At 53.7% G+C, this 16,324-nt stretch overlaps 7 protein-coding genes across 7 annotated transcripts; 4 read left to right on the forward strand and 3 right to left on the reverse strand.

Annotated features, from left to right (window-relative positions):
- Nucleotides 1–69: 69 nt before the first annotated feature.
- UMAG_11340 (putative E2 ubiquitin-conjugating protein UBC7) lies at nucleotides 70–681 on the forward strand (the record flags this gene model as incomplete). The annotated part of the gene is made up of 2 exons (XM_011388431.1): nucleotides 70–513; nucleotides 607–681. The coding sequence occupies 2 exons, from the start codon at nucleotides 70–72 to the stop codon at nucleotides 679–681; spliced, it is 519 nt and encodes a 172-aa protein (XP_011386733.1).
- A 150-nt stretch (nucleotides 682–831) lies between these two features.
- Nucleotides 832–2,025, reverse strand: UMAG_00340 (uncharacterized protein; the record flags this gene model as incomplete). Its single annotated transcript, XM_011387936.1, has 1 exon — nucleotides 832–2,025. The coding sequence occupies one exon, from the start codon at nucleotides 2,023–2,025 to the stop codon at nucleotides 832–834; it is 1,194 nt and encodes a 397-aa protein (XP_011386238.1).
- Nucleotides 2,026–2,486: 461 nt separating this feature from the next.
- UMAG_11341 (dolichyl-P-Man:Man(7)GlcNAc(2)-PP-dolichol alpha-1,6-mannosyltransferase) lies at nucleotides 2,487–4,394 on the forward strand (the record flags this gene model as incomplete). The annotated part of the gene is made up of 1 exon (XM_011388432.1): nucleotides 2,487–4,394. The coding sequence occupies one exon, from the start codon at nucleotides 2,487–2,489 to the stop codon at nucleotides 4,392–4,394; it is 1,908 nt and encodes a 635-aa protein (XP_011386734.1).
- Nucleotides 4,395–4,604: 210 nt separating this feature from the next.
- Nucleotides 4,605–5,654, forward strand: UMAG_11342 (uncharacterized protein; the record flags this gene model as incomplete). The annotated part of the gene is made up of 1 exon (XM_011388433.1): nucleotides 4,605–5,654. One exon carries the CDS (start codon nucleotides 4,605–4,607, stop codon nucleotides 5,652–5,654), a length of 1,050 nt encoding a protein of 349 aa, XP_011386735.1.
- Nucleotides 5,655–5,754: 100 nt separating this feature from the next.
- On the reverse strand, nucleotides 5,755–6,396 carry UMAG_11343 (uncharacterized protein; the record flags this gene model as incomplete). Its single annotated transcript, XM_011388434.1, has 2 exons — nucleotides 5,755–6,218; nucleotides 6,315–6,396. 2 exons carry the CDS (start codon nucleotides 6,394–6,396, stop codon nucleotides 5,755–5,757), a joined length of 546 nt encoding a protein of 181 aa, XP_011386736.1.
- A 455-nt stretch (nucleotides 6,397–6,851) lies between these two features.
- UMAG_00342 (uncharacterized protein) lies at nucleotides 6,852–10,436 on the forward strand (the record flags this gene model as incomplete). The annotated part of the gene is made up of 1 exon (XM_011387937.1): nucleotides 6,852–10,436. The coding sequence occupies one exon, from the start codon at nucleotides 6,852–6,854 to the stop codon at nucleotides 10,434–10,436; it is 3,585 nt and encodes a 1,194-aa protein (XP_011386239.1).
- Nucleotides 10,437–11,275: 839 nt separating this feature from the next.
- Nucleotides 11,276–12,976, reverse strand: UMAG_00343 (putative amino acid transport protein; the record flags this gene model as incomplete). The annotated part of the gene is made up of 1 exon (XM_011387938.1): nucleotides 11,276–12,976. One exon carries the CDS (start codon nucleotides 12,974–12,976, stop codon nucleotides 11,276–11,278), a length of 1,701 nt encoding a protein of 566 aa, XP_011386240.1.
- Nucleotides 12,977–16,324: the final 3,348 nt, after the last annotated feature.

The following is a 16,324-nucleotide window of genomic DNA, read 5'->3' on the forward strand; positions in this document are numbered from 1 at the left end:
CCCCCCTTTCCTCCTACAACCCATACGAAAGCTGCACCAATAGACCAGTGCGCCATCTCCCCTTACATCATGTTCAACAGCAGAGCTTCGTCGAGCGCAGCAATCAAGCGTCTCACCATAGAATACAAACAGCTTTCCACCGATCCCAACACTCTCTTTCCCGCCGTAGGCCCCATCTCGGAGGACAACTACCTGGAATGGGAGGCGCTCGTGCCAGGGCCCGACGGCACCCCTTTTGAAGGTGGCGTATTCTCGGCTCGACTCAGCTTTCCTGCCTCGTACCCGCTTGAGCCACCGACGATGCGCTTCGAGCCACCCATCTTCCACCCCAACGTTTACGCCGACGGTCTCGTATGCATCTCGATTCTGCACGCTCCTGGAGACGACCCAAACATGTACGAATCTTCATCTGAACGCTGGTCGCCTGTTCAATCCATCGAAAAAATCTTGCTCTCCGTCCTCAGCATGCTTGCCGAACCAAATGTTGAGAGCGGCGCTAACATTGATGCATGCGTAAGTAGCATGGCACGCAATCCTAACCTGGACACCACTCGACGAGCAAATCACTGACCCCGCTTCGACTTGCCCGTCGCTTTGCCTCGACAGAAAATGTACAGAGATAACCGAGAAGCGTACGAGAAGATCATCCGTGATTCCGTCAAGGAGCAGCTCGGACTCTAACCTTGAAATTTCCATCTTCAATACGTTACATCCCACGCAATGACACACGCCTCCTACTCGCACTCAATCTGTGCCTCACTTGAGTTGCTTCCTTCAACATGCAGTCATTCAACCCTTCCACCGACCATGCTCTAGCGAATGAGCGAGTGCTCAATCCATCCAATGCAAAAACAGCAGTGCAAGACCGCTTCCGACCAAAAAAATGGTCAGAAATTTGTCCGCCTCTCGACTGCGTTGCCTCGCTTTTCGCAACTCTTCATTTCCGCGTCCCACCTCCGTGCCTACCCCAATCGCCTCGTCCAGCAACTGATCCGTGATCTCGCCTTGCTGTTCCAGCTGCTGCACCACCTGCGTCTGAAGCTCGCTGATCTCGTACAGCCTTGATTCCGCCTTCTTGATCGCTGCCAGATCTGACTCGAGCGACTTGATCAGCTCGGACGACTCGGTCTCAAACATTTCAATCTGTGAGGCTGAAAGCTGCGCGCTGATGTCCTTCCCCACCATTCCTGACTCTGTGTCGAGCTCCGGGTTGAACGAGCCACCTACACTGCCTCGGATTACCGTTGGAGCTGCCGCTAGAACCCTAGACGTAGATACCGGGTCAGCCGCTTGCGACGATTCAATCCTTGAATTTGCTAGTGACTTTGTCTTTTCACGTTGCATCCTCAGTCGTGCCTCCTGCATATCGCTCTGCAGCGCCGAAGCCCTCGATAGGAGCGTCGAGAGGTATTGCGTGATCGAGGCTCGATGTGCCGAGATGAGCGAAGATGCCAGAATCGATGTTGACGAATCTCTGGCTGTGGACAGTGCAAAAAGGCTGTTGAGCGGTGAGAGTGCTGTCGGTGTCGTCGGTGCATGCTTTTTACGCGCTTCTTCGGCCCTTTCCAGCTCTCTGATACTCTCCAGACATCGCTTGATGACCACCTTTACCTGAAAGTCAATCTCGTCCCGCTGAGTGTCGCTCAGAGGCCCCGTGAACACCTTCCACTTTGCAAACGCAGACCCTGCTAGATCGTCATGGTCATCCGGTGTATCAGCACCATGTACGCCTTGCCCAAGGTGAACAGCGTGTCGCCTTCCGAGCGCCAGGTACTTTCTTCGTATTGAATAAAGAAAGCCGAGCAAAGAAATGATGTGTTTACGGATAATGTAGGCTTGTGCCAGCCATTGTTTCAATGCTTTCACCACATTTTCTGGTGGATCTTTGCGCTTCAGTCGACCAAATCCTTGCGCTGATGATGATGCCGACGGTGGATACTCTTGCCGCCTTTGCGCAATCAGACTCTGAAAGTCAGCCGTCAAGTCAGTTGCAGGAGGTACGCCGGCCTTACGCGGTACCGACATCTGCGCACAACGTTACTTGCTGTTGCACAGCGACTCGCCGTATGATCCTCGTCTGGACGCACCGCTCCAACGGAATGGTGATGCGATGAGCCTCGGTGCTCAAAGGTCAAGTTCAAGATGACGGTGATGATGTGGAGTCAAGCCACCACAGATTTTCGTTTCGACACCGAATTTACAACGTGAATAACGAATCACGAATGAATCACAGAATCACGAATGAATCGTGAATGGCCCGCGCACAAAAATTCGGCGGCGGTTAGCTTAACGTTAACTACCAAAAAAAACAATCACGAATCGTGTGAATCACGAATCCCTCTGAACTCTTTCTCTCTACTGGACTAAAGCGTTTCGATGTTTCCATTATCCCCACGACATCGGAAGCTTTTCAAGAATTCATGACAGCAGCCATGACAAGTTAGCTCAGTCTTGCGAGACCTAGCAAGGATCGGCTAGAACCAAGGATGCACCGTCTCAGCGATCTCGTCTGGCTTGGCGGGCTTCCTAGCCTACTCGTCTTGGTGACTTGGCGAACCGTGTCATGTCCCTACACCAAGGTCGAAGAGAGCTTTACCATCCAGGCGGTTCACGATATCGTCAGCTATGGAGTTCGTCCGGCAGCCTTGGCTCGGTATGACCATCGAGTTTTTCCTGGCGCAGTCCCGCGCTCGTTCATCGGGCCGCTGTTGCTCGCTGCCATATCGTATCCATTCCTTCTCTTGTCGCGGTTTCTGGGAGCAGTGCAGACATCAGCCGACGCTCAGGTGGTCGTTCGACTCTGCCTTGCATCTGCCAATGTGTCTGCCGTGAACTTCTTTTGCCAGCAGACCTTCAAATCGACCATGCCGCCCGCTAAGCAAAATAGTTTTTCGAGGCTGCGAGACGAGCAATTAGTCGCTCTACTTTTCATGCTGGTCACGGCAATTCAATTCCACTTTGCATTCTGGGCCAGCCGTACGATTCCCAACTCACTTGCGCTACCGCTCGTCACCACAGCACTGGCACTTGTTTGTCGCAACGTTGGCGTACTTTACCAGGGCAAGGATCGTGCCTTGGTCGACGCCAAAGTAGCAATTTGGCTGCTGACATTTAGCGGTGTTGTGCTACGTCTCGAGATTGTAGCGACACTTGTTCCTGTTGGACTATACCTTCTGGTAACTCGCAGGATCTCATTTTGGGCTGGACTCAAGACAGGTATCGTCTCGGGCACCTTCAGCATCTTGCTCACGACCGTGATCGACACTTACTTTTGGCAAGACCTCGCACACGCCAATGTCAAGAGCCTACTCAGCATATACGCTCTGTCATTGCGCAACCTCACAAGTGGTGACCGACCAAAGCCACTTTGGCCTGAACTGCACGCTCTGCTGTTCAACGTAGTCCAAGGCAAAAGCAGCGAATGGGGTGTCTCACCTTGGCATGCCTACATTACCTCGTTGATACCCAGACTCCTCGCCTTCACTGGTCCGCTTGTCGTGATTGGAGCTGCTCAACTTCTTCGGGGTCGAAACTCAGCCCTGGAAGCGAGAGCGAGGTTCTTGTTTCTCACAGCTGTCATGCACATCGCTGTGCTCAGCCTGCTCGGTCACAAAGAATGGCGCTTCGCCTTCTACACTTTGCCCGCACTCAACGTCGTGGCATCTATCGGCGCCAGCAAACTCGCACGATCATGGCCAGGGAGGGCCGTACTGGCGATCTTGCTGCTTCTTCAGCTCGGCTTGAGCTGGTTCACAGGCTATGTAAGCTCTATCAACTATCCTGGCGGAAACGCACTTAGAACCTTGCACCAACACATCGATGCCGACTTACAGCGTGAACCCAATGGTCAAGTCATCGTTCACATTGATGTGTTGCCAGCTATGACGGGAGTCACGCTCTTCCAGTCCATACATTTGAACCGCATTTTCCAGCAAAGTCGACTCGATAGCTTCCGAAAGGTCTCACCGGCCCCTTGTGGAACGCAAGAGTGCTGGGTGTATGACAAGACCGAGAATTTGCCCGTCTCTGGGCACGAGGCAACCCAGGCGTGGTCCACATTCACACACCTGATTACAGAGACACCAGAATGTGCCATGCTTCAAGACCAGCAAGGCAGAGCACTCAACGAGTCTGAGCAGCTGTTCGAGCAAATAGCGCCGCCCATCACCTCTTTCGTTGGGCTGCGGCGCAAGTCATTTTCGCAGCTTACGACTGATCTGCTGAATACCCCACTAGCCGCTGCATCAATCCTTGGTCTCACTAGCTCTTCTTCCCAGCATTCCGCAGGCTCCTTGCTTAGATCCGCATTGCCTGTAGTCGTGGTAGAGCAGCCAACTGTGTGGCTATGTCGACGCAAGCACGATTTAACCCGCAGTAACAAACCTACAATCTAACATCATCACCCTCTCGTCACGCGCCACGTGCTTTACTCGTGAATGTGAAACGTTTTCCGAATTCCGTGCCTTGCACGTTGATGACTTTCTCAACACTTTTTGGACCACTATGAACTTTGACATGGCCAACTTGTCGGTCCTCCTGCACGTCACGCCGCCAAAGCGTTTTACAAGACTGGCGGGCCAAAGAGGGCGTCAGATCTGTCCAGTATGTCGCAGTCACAGTCCGAATTGCGCCGTCAAGGCAAGCACGAGAAGGCACGTGCCAAGATGATGGAGGACTTTGAGCGACAGAAGGCGGATCTGGTCAAGGAGTCGGAGCGCAACCGCACAGGAGCGGATCGGTTTGTCGGCAAGAACGATTCCATGGAGGATGCACTGAAGAAGTCGACGATCGGTCTCGTACATCTTGAGGATTTCCAGAAACTCCGATCGGAGCTCGAAGAGGAAAAGAAGCGAGAAGCGGCACGTACCAACGAGCTCAAAGCTCACGACAAGGCGACCAAGAAGAACAAACAGGTGAAAAAGGAACGCGCAAAGCTTTCCTTTGCGTACGATGATGAGGAAGAGCAAGGCGGAGCAGGACCTTCAATACCTAAGCTGGAAACGAGCGCCAAGAGGAAGCGGAGGTCAGATGACAATGCTGTTGATGGCGACAATGTCGATCAACTCGACAAGGACCTATCTCCTTTGACAAAAAAGACCAGCCTCAAAAACCCCAATGTTGACACCTCCTTCCTTCCGGATCGAGATAGGGAAGAGGCACAACGTCGCATGCGCGAGGAGTTGCGCCAGGAATGGCTCCGAAAGCAAGAGGAATTGAAACAGGAAGACGTCGAAATCACCTATTCCTACTGGGATGGCACAGGCCATCGAAAGACAGTGCTTTGTAAAAAGGGAGACACGATTGCCCACTTCCTAGAGAAATGCCGCCAGCAAGTGTCCGAGTTGCGCGGCGTGTCGGTGGACAGCATGATGTACATCAAGGAGGATCTCATCATTCCACACCATTACAGCTTCTACGACTTTATCGTCAACAAAGCAAGGGGAAAGTCGGGACCATTGTTCAACTTTGATGTACACGACGATATCCGTTTGGTCGCTGATGCCAGTGTGGAAAAAGACGAGTCTCACGCTGGCAAGGTTGTCGAAAGAACTTTTTATAATCGCAACAAGCATGTCTGGCCTTACAGTCGTTGGGAGGTTTACGATCCGAAGAAGGACTATGGCAACTACACGATTCACGACCGAAAGAAGTAACTGGTTATGCTGTAGTTATGTACTAGTACGAACAATTCCTACATACACATCCCACCCACTTTGATGATCGCAGACAGCTACTTGTTCTGCTGCAGTCACGCTAATCAGCCTGGTCGAGTACTTTCCATCCATCCTGCTCGAGAGCTTTGCAAGCATTGTCAAAGTCGGACTGCTTGACGCAGATGTAGTCCGTATCCCACGTCGAGACGGCAAAAATGGAAATCCCACGCTGAGCAAGGCACTTGCTAAACTCGAGCAGGACGCCAACCAGATGAAACTGCATTGGTCCTCTGATGCGGAACGCTCTCCATGGTCCATCAACTCCATGGCCATCATCTTCTCCCTTGGCAACGGCGGCTTCAAGCTCAGCCTTGAGGTCGTTCCAGCTACGCTCTACTGACGTTGAGACGAGGATGCTCAGCTCATTGTGGGTGCGTGAGACTGTGCAGAACAACGGTTTGCCGCGTGAGTCTGTGGGTGTAGAAAGCAGCTTTAGTATTGATGGCGGTATCGACGAGCTTGGTGGAAGCCTGGCCAGCAAGTACTTGTCCGGCTGTATGAGGACTGACGTTGTAAAAGACGGACGGACATGCATCCACCGATGCAATAGAGTCAGCCAACATCATGAATGTCTTTAGATGCCAGCAGCCCGATGCTCACCATCAAGATTCGGGTAAGTCGACTTTCTTGACTGCCATTCTCGAGCTGCTTGCCTGTCGTTGATGTCGCTGTCTGCTTGCATCTCGTCCTGTCGCCCTAGCAGAGGTGGTCGCTGAGGGTGTTTGCAGGGCGTTGCGTTGATTGGAAAGTCACGGACGGCATTTTGCAGCCTCGATTAAAGGCTTCGATTTTCATGTTTCACGAATACTCCGTCAACCAATAATAACCGCAAAGCGCTATTAACGATTCACGATTCGCGATTCCATTCTACCCGAACGCACGGTCACTCGTGTCTCACGACTCTCATTGCTCAATCGCCTCGCTGTGCTCTTCTTCACACAACCAACACCCACATCCTAGACTTAGATAGCCGCTGACACCCACTGTTTCAGTTGAAGGCGATCCTCAATCGAGCTACAACCGGATCTCGTGGCTTTTTTCCGCGCTCATTAACCTCTGTCACACTCAACAGCGAACGTTTGTACTCACGGCCCTTCCCTCTGTATCGCCCTTGCGACTCGACTTGCCGGATTCATCATGGCGCATCCCGTTGATGCATCAGTACCAGCGAAAGACGCTGCTTCCAGCCTCTCTGTAGCTCCATTAGGCACCTCGTATCGTTCGACAGAGGGCAGCTCGGTCGTCTCGAACAGTAGCCTTTTAGATCTCTATGCTCGTTCGCCAGGCTCCTTTCCAGGGTCATTGGACACACCTCTTCAATCCGATAGCAACTTCACAGCCGCTGGAAGCTCAAATATCTCCTTGCAGCCTTCTGCCTCTGCTTCCACTTCGATTACTACCGGCTTGCCAACGCCTTTAACCACACGTGGCTTCCAGGCGTCCAACCCTGGCCCATCAGCAATCACCTCAGGTTTCTCTTTGCCTCCTAGCGACAGCAACGCCTCAATATGGACCACCGCTTCCGCTTCTGCAAACACTTCTGGTCCACAAAGCAAACGGGCTTCTGTGATCGGATTCGACATCGATGCCATGCATAGCGTACAGCCAGCGAACGAATCTAGCACTTCTGATCCATCAATTGGTTTCCCGTCGCAACCGCTGCAGACGGGAACTCAAGAAACTCAGAACGATAGCGATGGATCCCATTATGATGAAGACGAGATGCCGGGTGCTTTTTCTCACGACACCACCGACCGGCCAGCGGACAGAACCCTCGAGGCTCCCATACAACTGAAGCGCAATGCCACTGCTTCCACGCAGACCAATGAGCCCGCTGAGGTAGAACTTTTCTCTAACGCTCTTCCCTCGCCTCCTGTACCAAGACGCACGAGCAGCGTGATGCAGGACAGCTTCAACATCTCTCCGAGCCCTTCGCAGTCGGATGGGATCGCTTCATCATTCGCGAAGCATGCAATGTCACGATCGAGCTCTGGTCAACTCATCTTGGACCAAATTCCACCACGTCGAAGCAGCGCAGACTTTCGCGATGAGGCCGCTCGTAATCTTTCTTTGAATGCTCCCACGCATGTTTCACAGGAAGCTTCGATCAGCCATGCTGCTCTAAGCGACCCAACACCTCAGACATCCAGTCGAGGTCCCGCCAGCCCTACCAAAGGCACAGCACTCCAGGCTGTCAACGAAGATACGTCGAACAACAAGCAAAATAGCAGCCGGTATTCAGATGAACCAAGTCTCGAAGAGCAGAGGCGGCTCGAGAAGCAACTTCTCGCCGAGGCGGATGAATCTCGACCCCGGACGCTCAAAGAAGCGCGAGAACGCGCCAGGTTGCGCAAGCAGCAAGGTGATGCAATGTCTCCACCATCGTCGTCGGCGAGCAATAAAAAGTCTGCAGGAACGACGACCAGCCCAAGCAAAAGCGCATCACTTCACATACGAGATGTCGCATCCTCGGCTACAGCTGCAGCCCCAACCATGGCTGTCGACGAAAGCATTTCGCGTACCAGCATTGACTCACGGGATCGGCCGTCGCGCAACCCCAAGCGCCTCTCGAACCGCGACGATTCGCTCGTCTCGAGCCGTCGCTCGCTCTCAGAGCGATCGACGCCCTCTGACTACTCAGACGATTCAGATGTTGAAGGCGCCTTTACCTTTGACAAGCCAGCAACGCGATCGGATCAACATCTTGGTGCATCTGCTGGCGACGATCAGCCGGCTACGAGCATGAATGACCTCACTGATGCTGTCGAGGACGCCATGAATGACCTCAGTTTCGGCGACGAGACCATCTCTGCAGAGGACGAGTTTACAACTCCCATGCCAGCCCCGACGGTGCAAGAAGACGCACCTGCGCGTCTGCCGACGTCGCTGTCTTCAGCCAAGAGCTTGGCGAGCGTCACGGGCGCCGCTACGGACGCTGTCAGACCTAGCCTCCTGGCTTCACCAACATATTATACGCAAGCGACGCCCAAGACGCCGTTGTTTCCTACCGGCATATCGGATCCATCGCTGGCAACTCCTCCGCCTGGCTCCCCAATTCAACAACGCACTGCGCAAGCGGGGTATGTGCCTCAACGATCTGTTCCGCAAACTCCGAGTCGCATCGATGTCTATGGTAAAACGCTACCTATGCCGAAAGCCTTTGTGAGCAGTAACATCATTGTTGACAAGAAACGCGCATCTTCGTGGGAGCGTGCTAGCTCGTATGCGCGGTGCACAAACGAGCTATTGCACCTCGAAACAGGATTGAGCGTGTGGATGCAGGTCGTGCAACGACCGGCGATGCGGCAGCAGAACAGCCGACCGAACAAGCAGCAACCCGATGACTGGATCGCGCACGCAAGTTTGCCGAGGCATTTTCGGAATGAGGCGTCTTATGCAGACTCGATCCGATCTGATATGACGTTCCCGATGCGTGGCGATGGCGCCAAGGCTAAGGAGATCGTCTCGGTCATGCCTACCATGGCGGAATCGCCGGTTCAGGATGCTGTCAATCTGCCATATCCGGGTGTGGTGCAGCCGCAGCAGCCGCAGCAGCTGAGGTCCAACTCAGTCCAGTCTTTGTCGTCGTCGAACCCGGCTGTTCTGGCGTCGACAACGCATGTCTCGCTGCCTGCGTCGCGAAGCAGCGGACTGGCAAGTGGCAATCGGTTCTTTGGTGGTCTTGGTCGTAAGGGAAGTAAGCGAACGCAGACGTCGGCAACAACGTCGAACGCTGGAGCGGTGTCATCGCTGTCGTCGGCGGCTGCAGCGGTGGGGGGCTCACGTGCGTATTTGGCGAACAATCGTAGTACGCGCACTGCTTCTCCTGGTGGTGCCGTGGTTGGAAGCATCCCTTCGTCTCGTCCTAGCACAGATACGTTTGAGACGAGCTATTCAAGTCACAGCCGACCAGAGAGTCCAGCGACTGGTGCTGGGCGCGTGAGCGGACTGGGGCTGGGCGCACTGGGTGGAGAGACGGTGTCGAGTCCACTTGCGTCAGCATCGAATGTACGAATGGATGCGGGTCGCGAGACCAACGTCGGCACTTCGATGGCTGCAGCGTCGAGCTCCGGTACGACCGGGCTGAGAGCACCGATGGGACCGCGTGCGCCCAACGCGATGGCGCGCTCAGGTACAGGATCCGGTCAAATGCATACGTCGACAGCTGCACCGACTAGGCCGATTACACCAGTCACTCCGATCACACCGATTTCACCTATCAGCGGCGGGTTTGGTAGCGGACCCACATTTGTCTCGCGGCTCGGAGGTGCGAGTTTCAGCAGCGCTTCACACGCGCCGTTGCGTTCTCCGAATCGAGAGTTTTCGTTGGCGGATTACCTTGCGCCTCGTCGCACGAGCGATGTTTCTGGCGCACTGACGTCGCCGCCGCTCTCGTCGAATTCGACTCACGAAACCGGGAGCGCGGTAATGGGTACTTCGCCTAGACTGCTCGGCGCTACCGCTGCCAGTGGCAACGGCAGTGGCGCACTCAGGTCGTCGCTTTCCTACAGCTCGGTGCGCGACCGCATCAGACGTGGCTCGCAAACAGACGTCGACCAAGACGCGGCTTTCCAACACGCTCTCGTCAAGTTGAGCGATATCCTACCAGACGCCGATCTCTCAACGTTGAAACACTACCTCAAAAAGGCCAAGGGAAATGATCTAGTAGCCATAGGCGATTATCTCCAGGATCAGAGCTTGGGCAAGCTGCCCCAGCTCTAGTCTCTATCACGCAAGCCACCGACGAGCGTGTCGTTTGCCTTTCCGTGTCTTCCAGATCCCCCCTCATCACGGATTACGAATCATGAATGTTTAACTTGGATATGCAATCGTAGTCGCTGCTCGTCTCGGCACTCAAGATGCTCGCCACTTTTGACACCGCCAAACGGGCGTCATCATCACTCACTTGGCTGTTGCGCTTACTGCGTTCGCCCACGTACTGTACTTGCTCGTTTCTCGGTCGGTCAGAAGCCATGTACACGCATGACTGCTGAAGGCCAAAAAGCTTTCGAAGAAGCGCTTTATCGACTGCGAGGTATTCTGAGAGCGGTGGGAGCCTGCTTGGTGGCGATCAAACTCAGCGAATGGGCGTCGCTACGCGTCGTTGACGGGTCGCGCCTACGAAATGTGCGCTTGCAACCCATTGCGTATCAAGGTCGCCCCGCCGTCAAGGTCCCTCACGAGCTGGATTCACGATTGCACGCCATTCAGAACCGCGCTACGCCGCATCACCGCTCGGTGCAGCGTCCATCGCAACCAGCTGTTACCGAGTCATTCCACACTCGACCAACTCACCGCGTCTCACACACTCACGACTACGGTTTCAGGCACAGGATTGTGACCATCTTATTGCACCTGCACGCTCACAGCACCACCGTGCTTCCACGTTCTCACTTCCTCCATACTCGCACACAGATTCCAAGCCATGAATGACATCAATCCGTAATTGATTCGTGAGTTGTACAAAGGAAAACAAGAGGTATCGAGCACCGTCAAAACGGCATAAGAGAGTATCGTAAAAGGAGTTCCCAAATTTACAAACATATAGCAAATGTTTCGGCTTAGAACAAGAAGTGCCAAACCTTCTTGTACATGGGCAACGCAGCTGCCTCCTCGCGCTCGCGGCGGAGCACCTCGACGGGCACAGGGTCGCGGCGACCAGTGCTAATGTCAATGTCGTCAATGTCGACATACTTGCTTCGCATGAAAAACTTGTAAGGCAGGTAGAAGACAAAGACGACAACGGGCACCGAGAGGAAGCTCTGGAAGAAGGCATTGGCGCGTTCCGTGGCCGACATCTCGCCCTCTCCGATGGGGAAGGCCGAAACGTAGAACGTGACGATAATGACAAGAACGTTGAAGAAAGCACCGTAGAGGGAACCCCAGATGCCGAAAGGCGACTTCCAGGGGAGCTCCTCCAAAGTGTGGCCAGCACGAGTCCATGCCTGGCGGAAGCGGGCATGGGAAATGCAAATACAGAGCCAGCTGATGATGGTTGAGAGACCCGAGATGGCGAGAAGCCAGCTGAACACGAGACCACGCGCGTCATCACCAGCGTAGATGAGGAAGCCCAGCAGGCCGAAAATGAGCGAGAGAATAACAGCGGGCAGAGGACGTCCCTGTCGGTCAATGTAGCTGAAGTATCGGGGAGCCTGGCCGATGGTTGACATGGCTTGCAGCGTTCGCGAAGCAGCATATACTGCCGAGTTACCAACCGAAAGTACTGAAATCAGGATTACGGCATTAAGAATACTTGGCAACACCGAGATACGCGCATTCGCGACGGCGATAACGAATGGGGAAGCCCTGGCATCGTAGGAGCCACCAAGCAGAGCCGGGTTGGTGTAAGGGACGAGGAAAGAGACGACGAGGAGCGATACGACGTAGAAGATGGTGACACGCATGAAGATCTGCTTGGCAGCCTTGGGGATCTCCTTGCGCGCGTTGGCGGTCTCGGCGGCAGCGAGTCCGATGAGCTCGGTTCCAGCGAAAGCAAAGGCAGCCGTGACAAACACAGAGGAGAAGCCTTTGAAACCGTTGTTAAATGCACCAGGGTTGCGCCACGTCTCGGTACCGTAGTACTTGCCGTCGGGACCGCCGCCGACGTTGATGACCACACCAGCAATGATGAAGCCGATGACGGCAAGAACCTTGACGAGCGAGCCAAAGAATTCGAATTCACCGTAGCCTCGGACGCCAAACAAGTTGATGATGGTGATGATGATAAGGAAGACAGCGATCCAAACACCTTTGGGAACAGTCTCATTGGGATCCCAAAAGACAATGACGATGGATGCGGCGACAAGTTCGAGGGGAAGCACAATGAGCCACTGGAGCCAGTAGTTGTAGGCCATGGCGAAACCGACGGCGGGATCGATGAAACGTGTAGAGTAGGCAGCGAAGGATCCGGCGACGGGGAAAATAGCACCAAGCTCACCGAGGGCCATAACGACCATGAGAAGCATGATACCGATGAGAATAAAGTCGATCATAAGGAAACCAGGGCCACCGGTGGCAAGAGCGCCTCCAGAGCCGATGAAGAGACCGGTACCAATCGAACCACCCAGGGCAATGAACTGGACATGACGACCAGTGAGCCTACGCTTAAGACCAGTCTCGTCTTTGGGGTCCTTGAAGCCAGCAACGGCGTTAGTCTCGAAGTCCTTGGAGTCCTTCTCGGCGTAAGCTGGAACCGAGTCCGACGCGCTCTCGTCGGTGACCTCTGGCTTGAAGCCGTCAACAAAATTTGTCCACGCACCCATACTTGGTATGGACTGGTCGAGTCTGGTGTCGACGGTGGGGGGTAGAGGTGAGAAGACAGTGGAAAGGGGTAGGTGACGTGACTGGAGCCGAAAGCGAAATAGGGAAGGGGGGGAGGTATCACAGGTGGTGATGCGTCTTGAGAGTGCAGATGGGGAGGCACGAGGGGGAATAGCGAGACGGCGAGGGGGTTATATGCGGAAAGGCTGGCGATAGCGATAACACTCGTGGGAGGCTTCGGCCACAACTTGCTGACACAGAGTGGGATGGATGTGCCAGGCAGGGTGCACAGGGTGCACAGCTAGCGTGGCGGGCGGCGGGCGGCGTTCGAAGCTGGGATCTGATTTCGACGGCGTGGGCCCAATCAGAGATAGCCAACTTTGTCCGCACGACAAGGCAAAGGGCAAAGCAGAAAATGGGTGAAAGGGTGGGGCGACTTGGGCAGCAAACGTGACTTGGCTGGTGTGGTAAGCGGAAACGAGAGAAAAAGGTCAGGCACATGCACGGCACATGCAGAAGCATTCGTAATTGGACCCCGTGTCCAGACTCGGCGCTTGTCGAGGGAGCAACCGAACAGGCAGCGAAACAGAGAGATTCACGATTGCTGATAACAGCATTTGAGCTTCGACGTTGGCCGCTCAAGTCACGAGTCTGCAGAAGCGTACCCTTGCTATTACTATTATTGTTAACATACTGTAAATCCCCTAGGATCAAGTCAGCCAAGATAGGGAGGGCACTCCAAATTTGCTCCTTTTGAAATGCTCCTATCCCACCCGCCCTCTCATCACCATTCAATTTCTGTCTTGGATGGAGTCGGACCAAGCGAACAACGAGCTGGAAGTCGTGGAAAGGAAAAGACGCAAATGGACTGCGTGACAAATGAATGCGGCGCAGGAGAGCTGACGGTGAACCTGGGTCAAGTGTCGAGACGAAAAAACAATGCGAGCCAATTGTCGCCCCAATCAGTGAGGTTGTCACACAAAGGTATGGGCACTGCGAGAATGGACAAACCAGTCCATCTGCATTTCCAAGTGACACCGAATGAACACAAATAACAAGGGCAGAAACCGTTATCTTGGTTGACCCATCCCACAGCTGTGTGTAGCGAATCGCGATTGGTGGGATTGAAGAATGATCATTGGTGGCAACGGGGAACGAGCCAAGCTTGGGCTGTGCGTCCAATCATGAGACGAGTTGGGTGGGTTTGCGCTCTGTGATTGAACGCGAGCCGGCAAGTTCGATTGTATGGGGCTGCCAAATGCCCGCATGTGGCTGCACCAGTCGGGCAATCCCCGAATTTCTCAACTTCGGATTGGTTGGTATCGGTGACGCTCCGATGAGAGCTGCAGCTATAGACGGCGGAAGGCACACGGCTCTTGTGCACCTCCTCCGCTGCTTTCCACTATGACTGTTCGGTGAGACATGACCAAGGACAAGCGAAAGCAACAGCGCAGAAACAGTGCCCGATTTTTTAATAGGATTAATAAAGCTGATAACAAGAGGCCAATCGCCATTCGACGCCGAAATGGGCGACGATAAAGACCCGCTCATCGGCAATTCGTGGATCACGCATGTTGTACCGTGGCACTTTTGCCAAGGCATGATATTTGAACTTTTGCTCGAATTTGAATTTCAGCGTATACCGCCTCGCTCTCTGTCTCCACAGGCGGAAGGGCGCGTGACCTGATTTGCCAGAAAAACGATTGGTTGAGCCAAGAGCTGCCTACTGAAGCCTGGGCACAACTGGTATGCGTGTAATCTTACTCGCGTTGGATAATGCCACCTCACACAAAGTTTGTGGTGGATAATGCGGTCATTGTCTTGTCGGAACCGAGGGCAAACACTGATAGGCCTGAAACTCAAGTGAAAAGCTTAGAGACGATGGCCAATTCGACATCGTCACAGATTTTCAATTGGTCACACTGCTGTTATAGTAGTCGGTCTATTCAGTAATATTAACACGCTTGTTGCCGCTTCGTTGGTCAAGTCCTACACGAAAGAGTAAGCGAGTCTGTTCAAGAGTCGGATCCCGACCTGTGCCAGAGGAAAGGTGCGTTTGGGATATGGTGCATGCCCTGTTCGTTTCACTTCAAGGAGAGAGAGAGAGAGAGAGAAAGTGCCAGCCTGAACATTGGTTCGTGGTTGCCCCAGCAGAGAAGAAAAAAGGAGAATGACACAACACATATCTCGCCAAGTTTCGCCAATTTCGCCGCCATCTTCCCGCCGCCTTACTGGCCTGATTAGAGCAGCTGGTACAACAGATATGTGTCAAGAGGCGTGACGCTGAGGTGCACTGCCTGGCTCGCTTGAGCCAGATCAATTATATATATATATATATATATATATATTTCGCTGCTAATTCGTTAACTTCTGTGGCGGGTAAACAACTCACGGGTCAAGTCCACTTTGTGCTTAATCAAAGCTCGCAGGTGCGGTGCGATCTGCGTTTGGTGTGGGGTATCCAATCAAGGCGCGTTCAACACCCTTTGTAATCTAAGCAGTCCGAAGCACGCATCAACGGCGGTCACAACGTAACACATCAATCACGAACGTCTACACCTGTGCTCGAGCAAAAAGCTTCGGCCGCGCCGAGTTGCACTCTGCAATTTGGACAGATCAGCACAAGACGGGGAGAAAGATTGGGATGGATACCACCGCGTATCAGTCCGGTAATCAGGACGGAAAGGCGGCCCCGACGGCATCACCCTTGTGAGATGAACTTTGGCATACCTGAGCACGTCTTTTCCGCTTTGCAACTATTCAGCCACACTCGCGACGCGATCTGTGCGGTCAGGTGAAAATACGGTGAAAACAGGACGATTTCTTCTGAAGATTGGAGAAAAGGTAAGCGAAGACAAAGCCTCATAAACAGCTTGTTTGCACTACCGGTGGTCGAACCAAAGCTTCTTGCAACCTGGCCTTACCGCCGCCTCAACCTGTGCAAGCGCTCTCAATCTGCCAAGAAAATGACAACGCGGAAACGAACCGAAGGAAGAGTCTCCTCCGAAGCACGTCAAAGCTTGGCGAGAAGAAAACCAGGCATAATCGTGAATGTAATCACAATCTGGAATCGAAAATTGTGAATGCGAGGCGAGATGCGCATTTGTGCGAGGCAGCTGATAAGTTACTGTACAGTAATCACGAATTCCAGTTCACCGTCACCCTCGACGTTTGAATCATGCTGCCATCCTTGCTGTCACACGCCAGCACGCAGCCGCCGTTCAGGTCTTGTGGAACCGAACCTTCTCATTTATTAATAGATTGCGTCCGACTTGCCTAATTCGCTTTTCGCCTTTCGGCATCACAATCACGAACAGCTGAGATGGATAGCATGGGCGGCACTTGAAAGT

The sequence above is a fragment of the Mycosarcoma maydis genome, chromosome 1, assembly GCF_000328475.2.
Source record: "Mycosarcoma maydis chromosome 1, whole genome shotgun sequence".
NCBI classification, from domain to species: Eukaryota; Fungi; Basidiomycota; class Ustilaginomycetes; order Ustilaginales; genus Mycosarcoma; species Mycosarcoma maydis.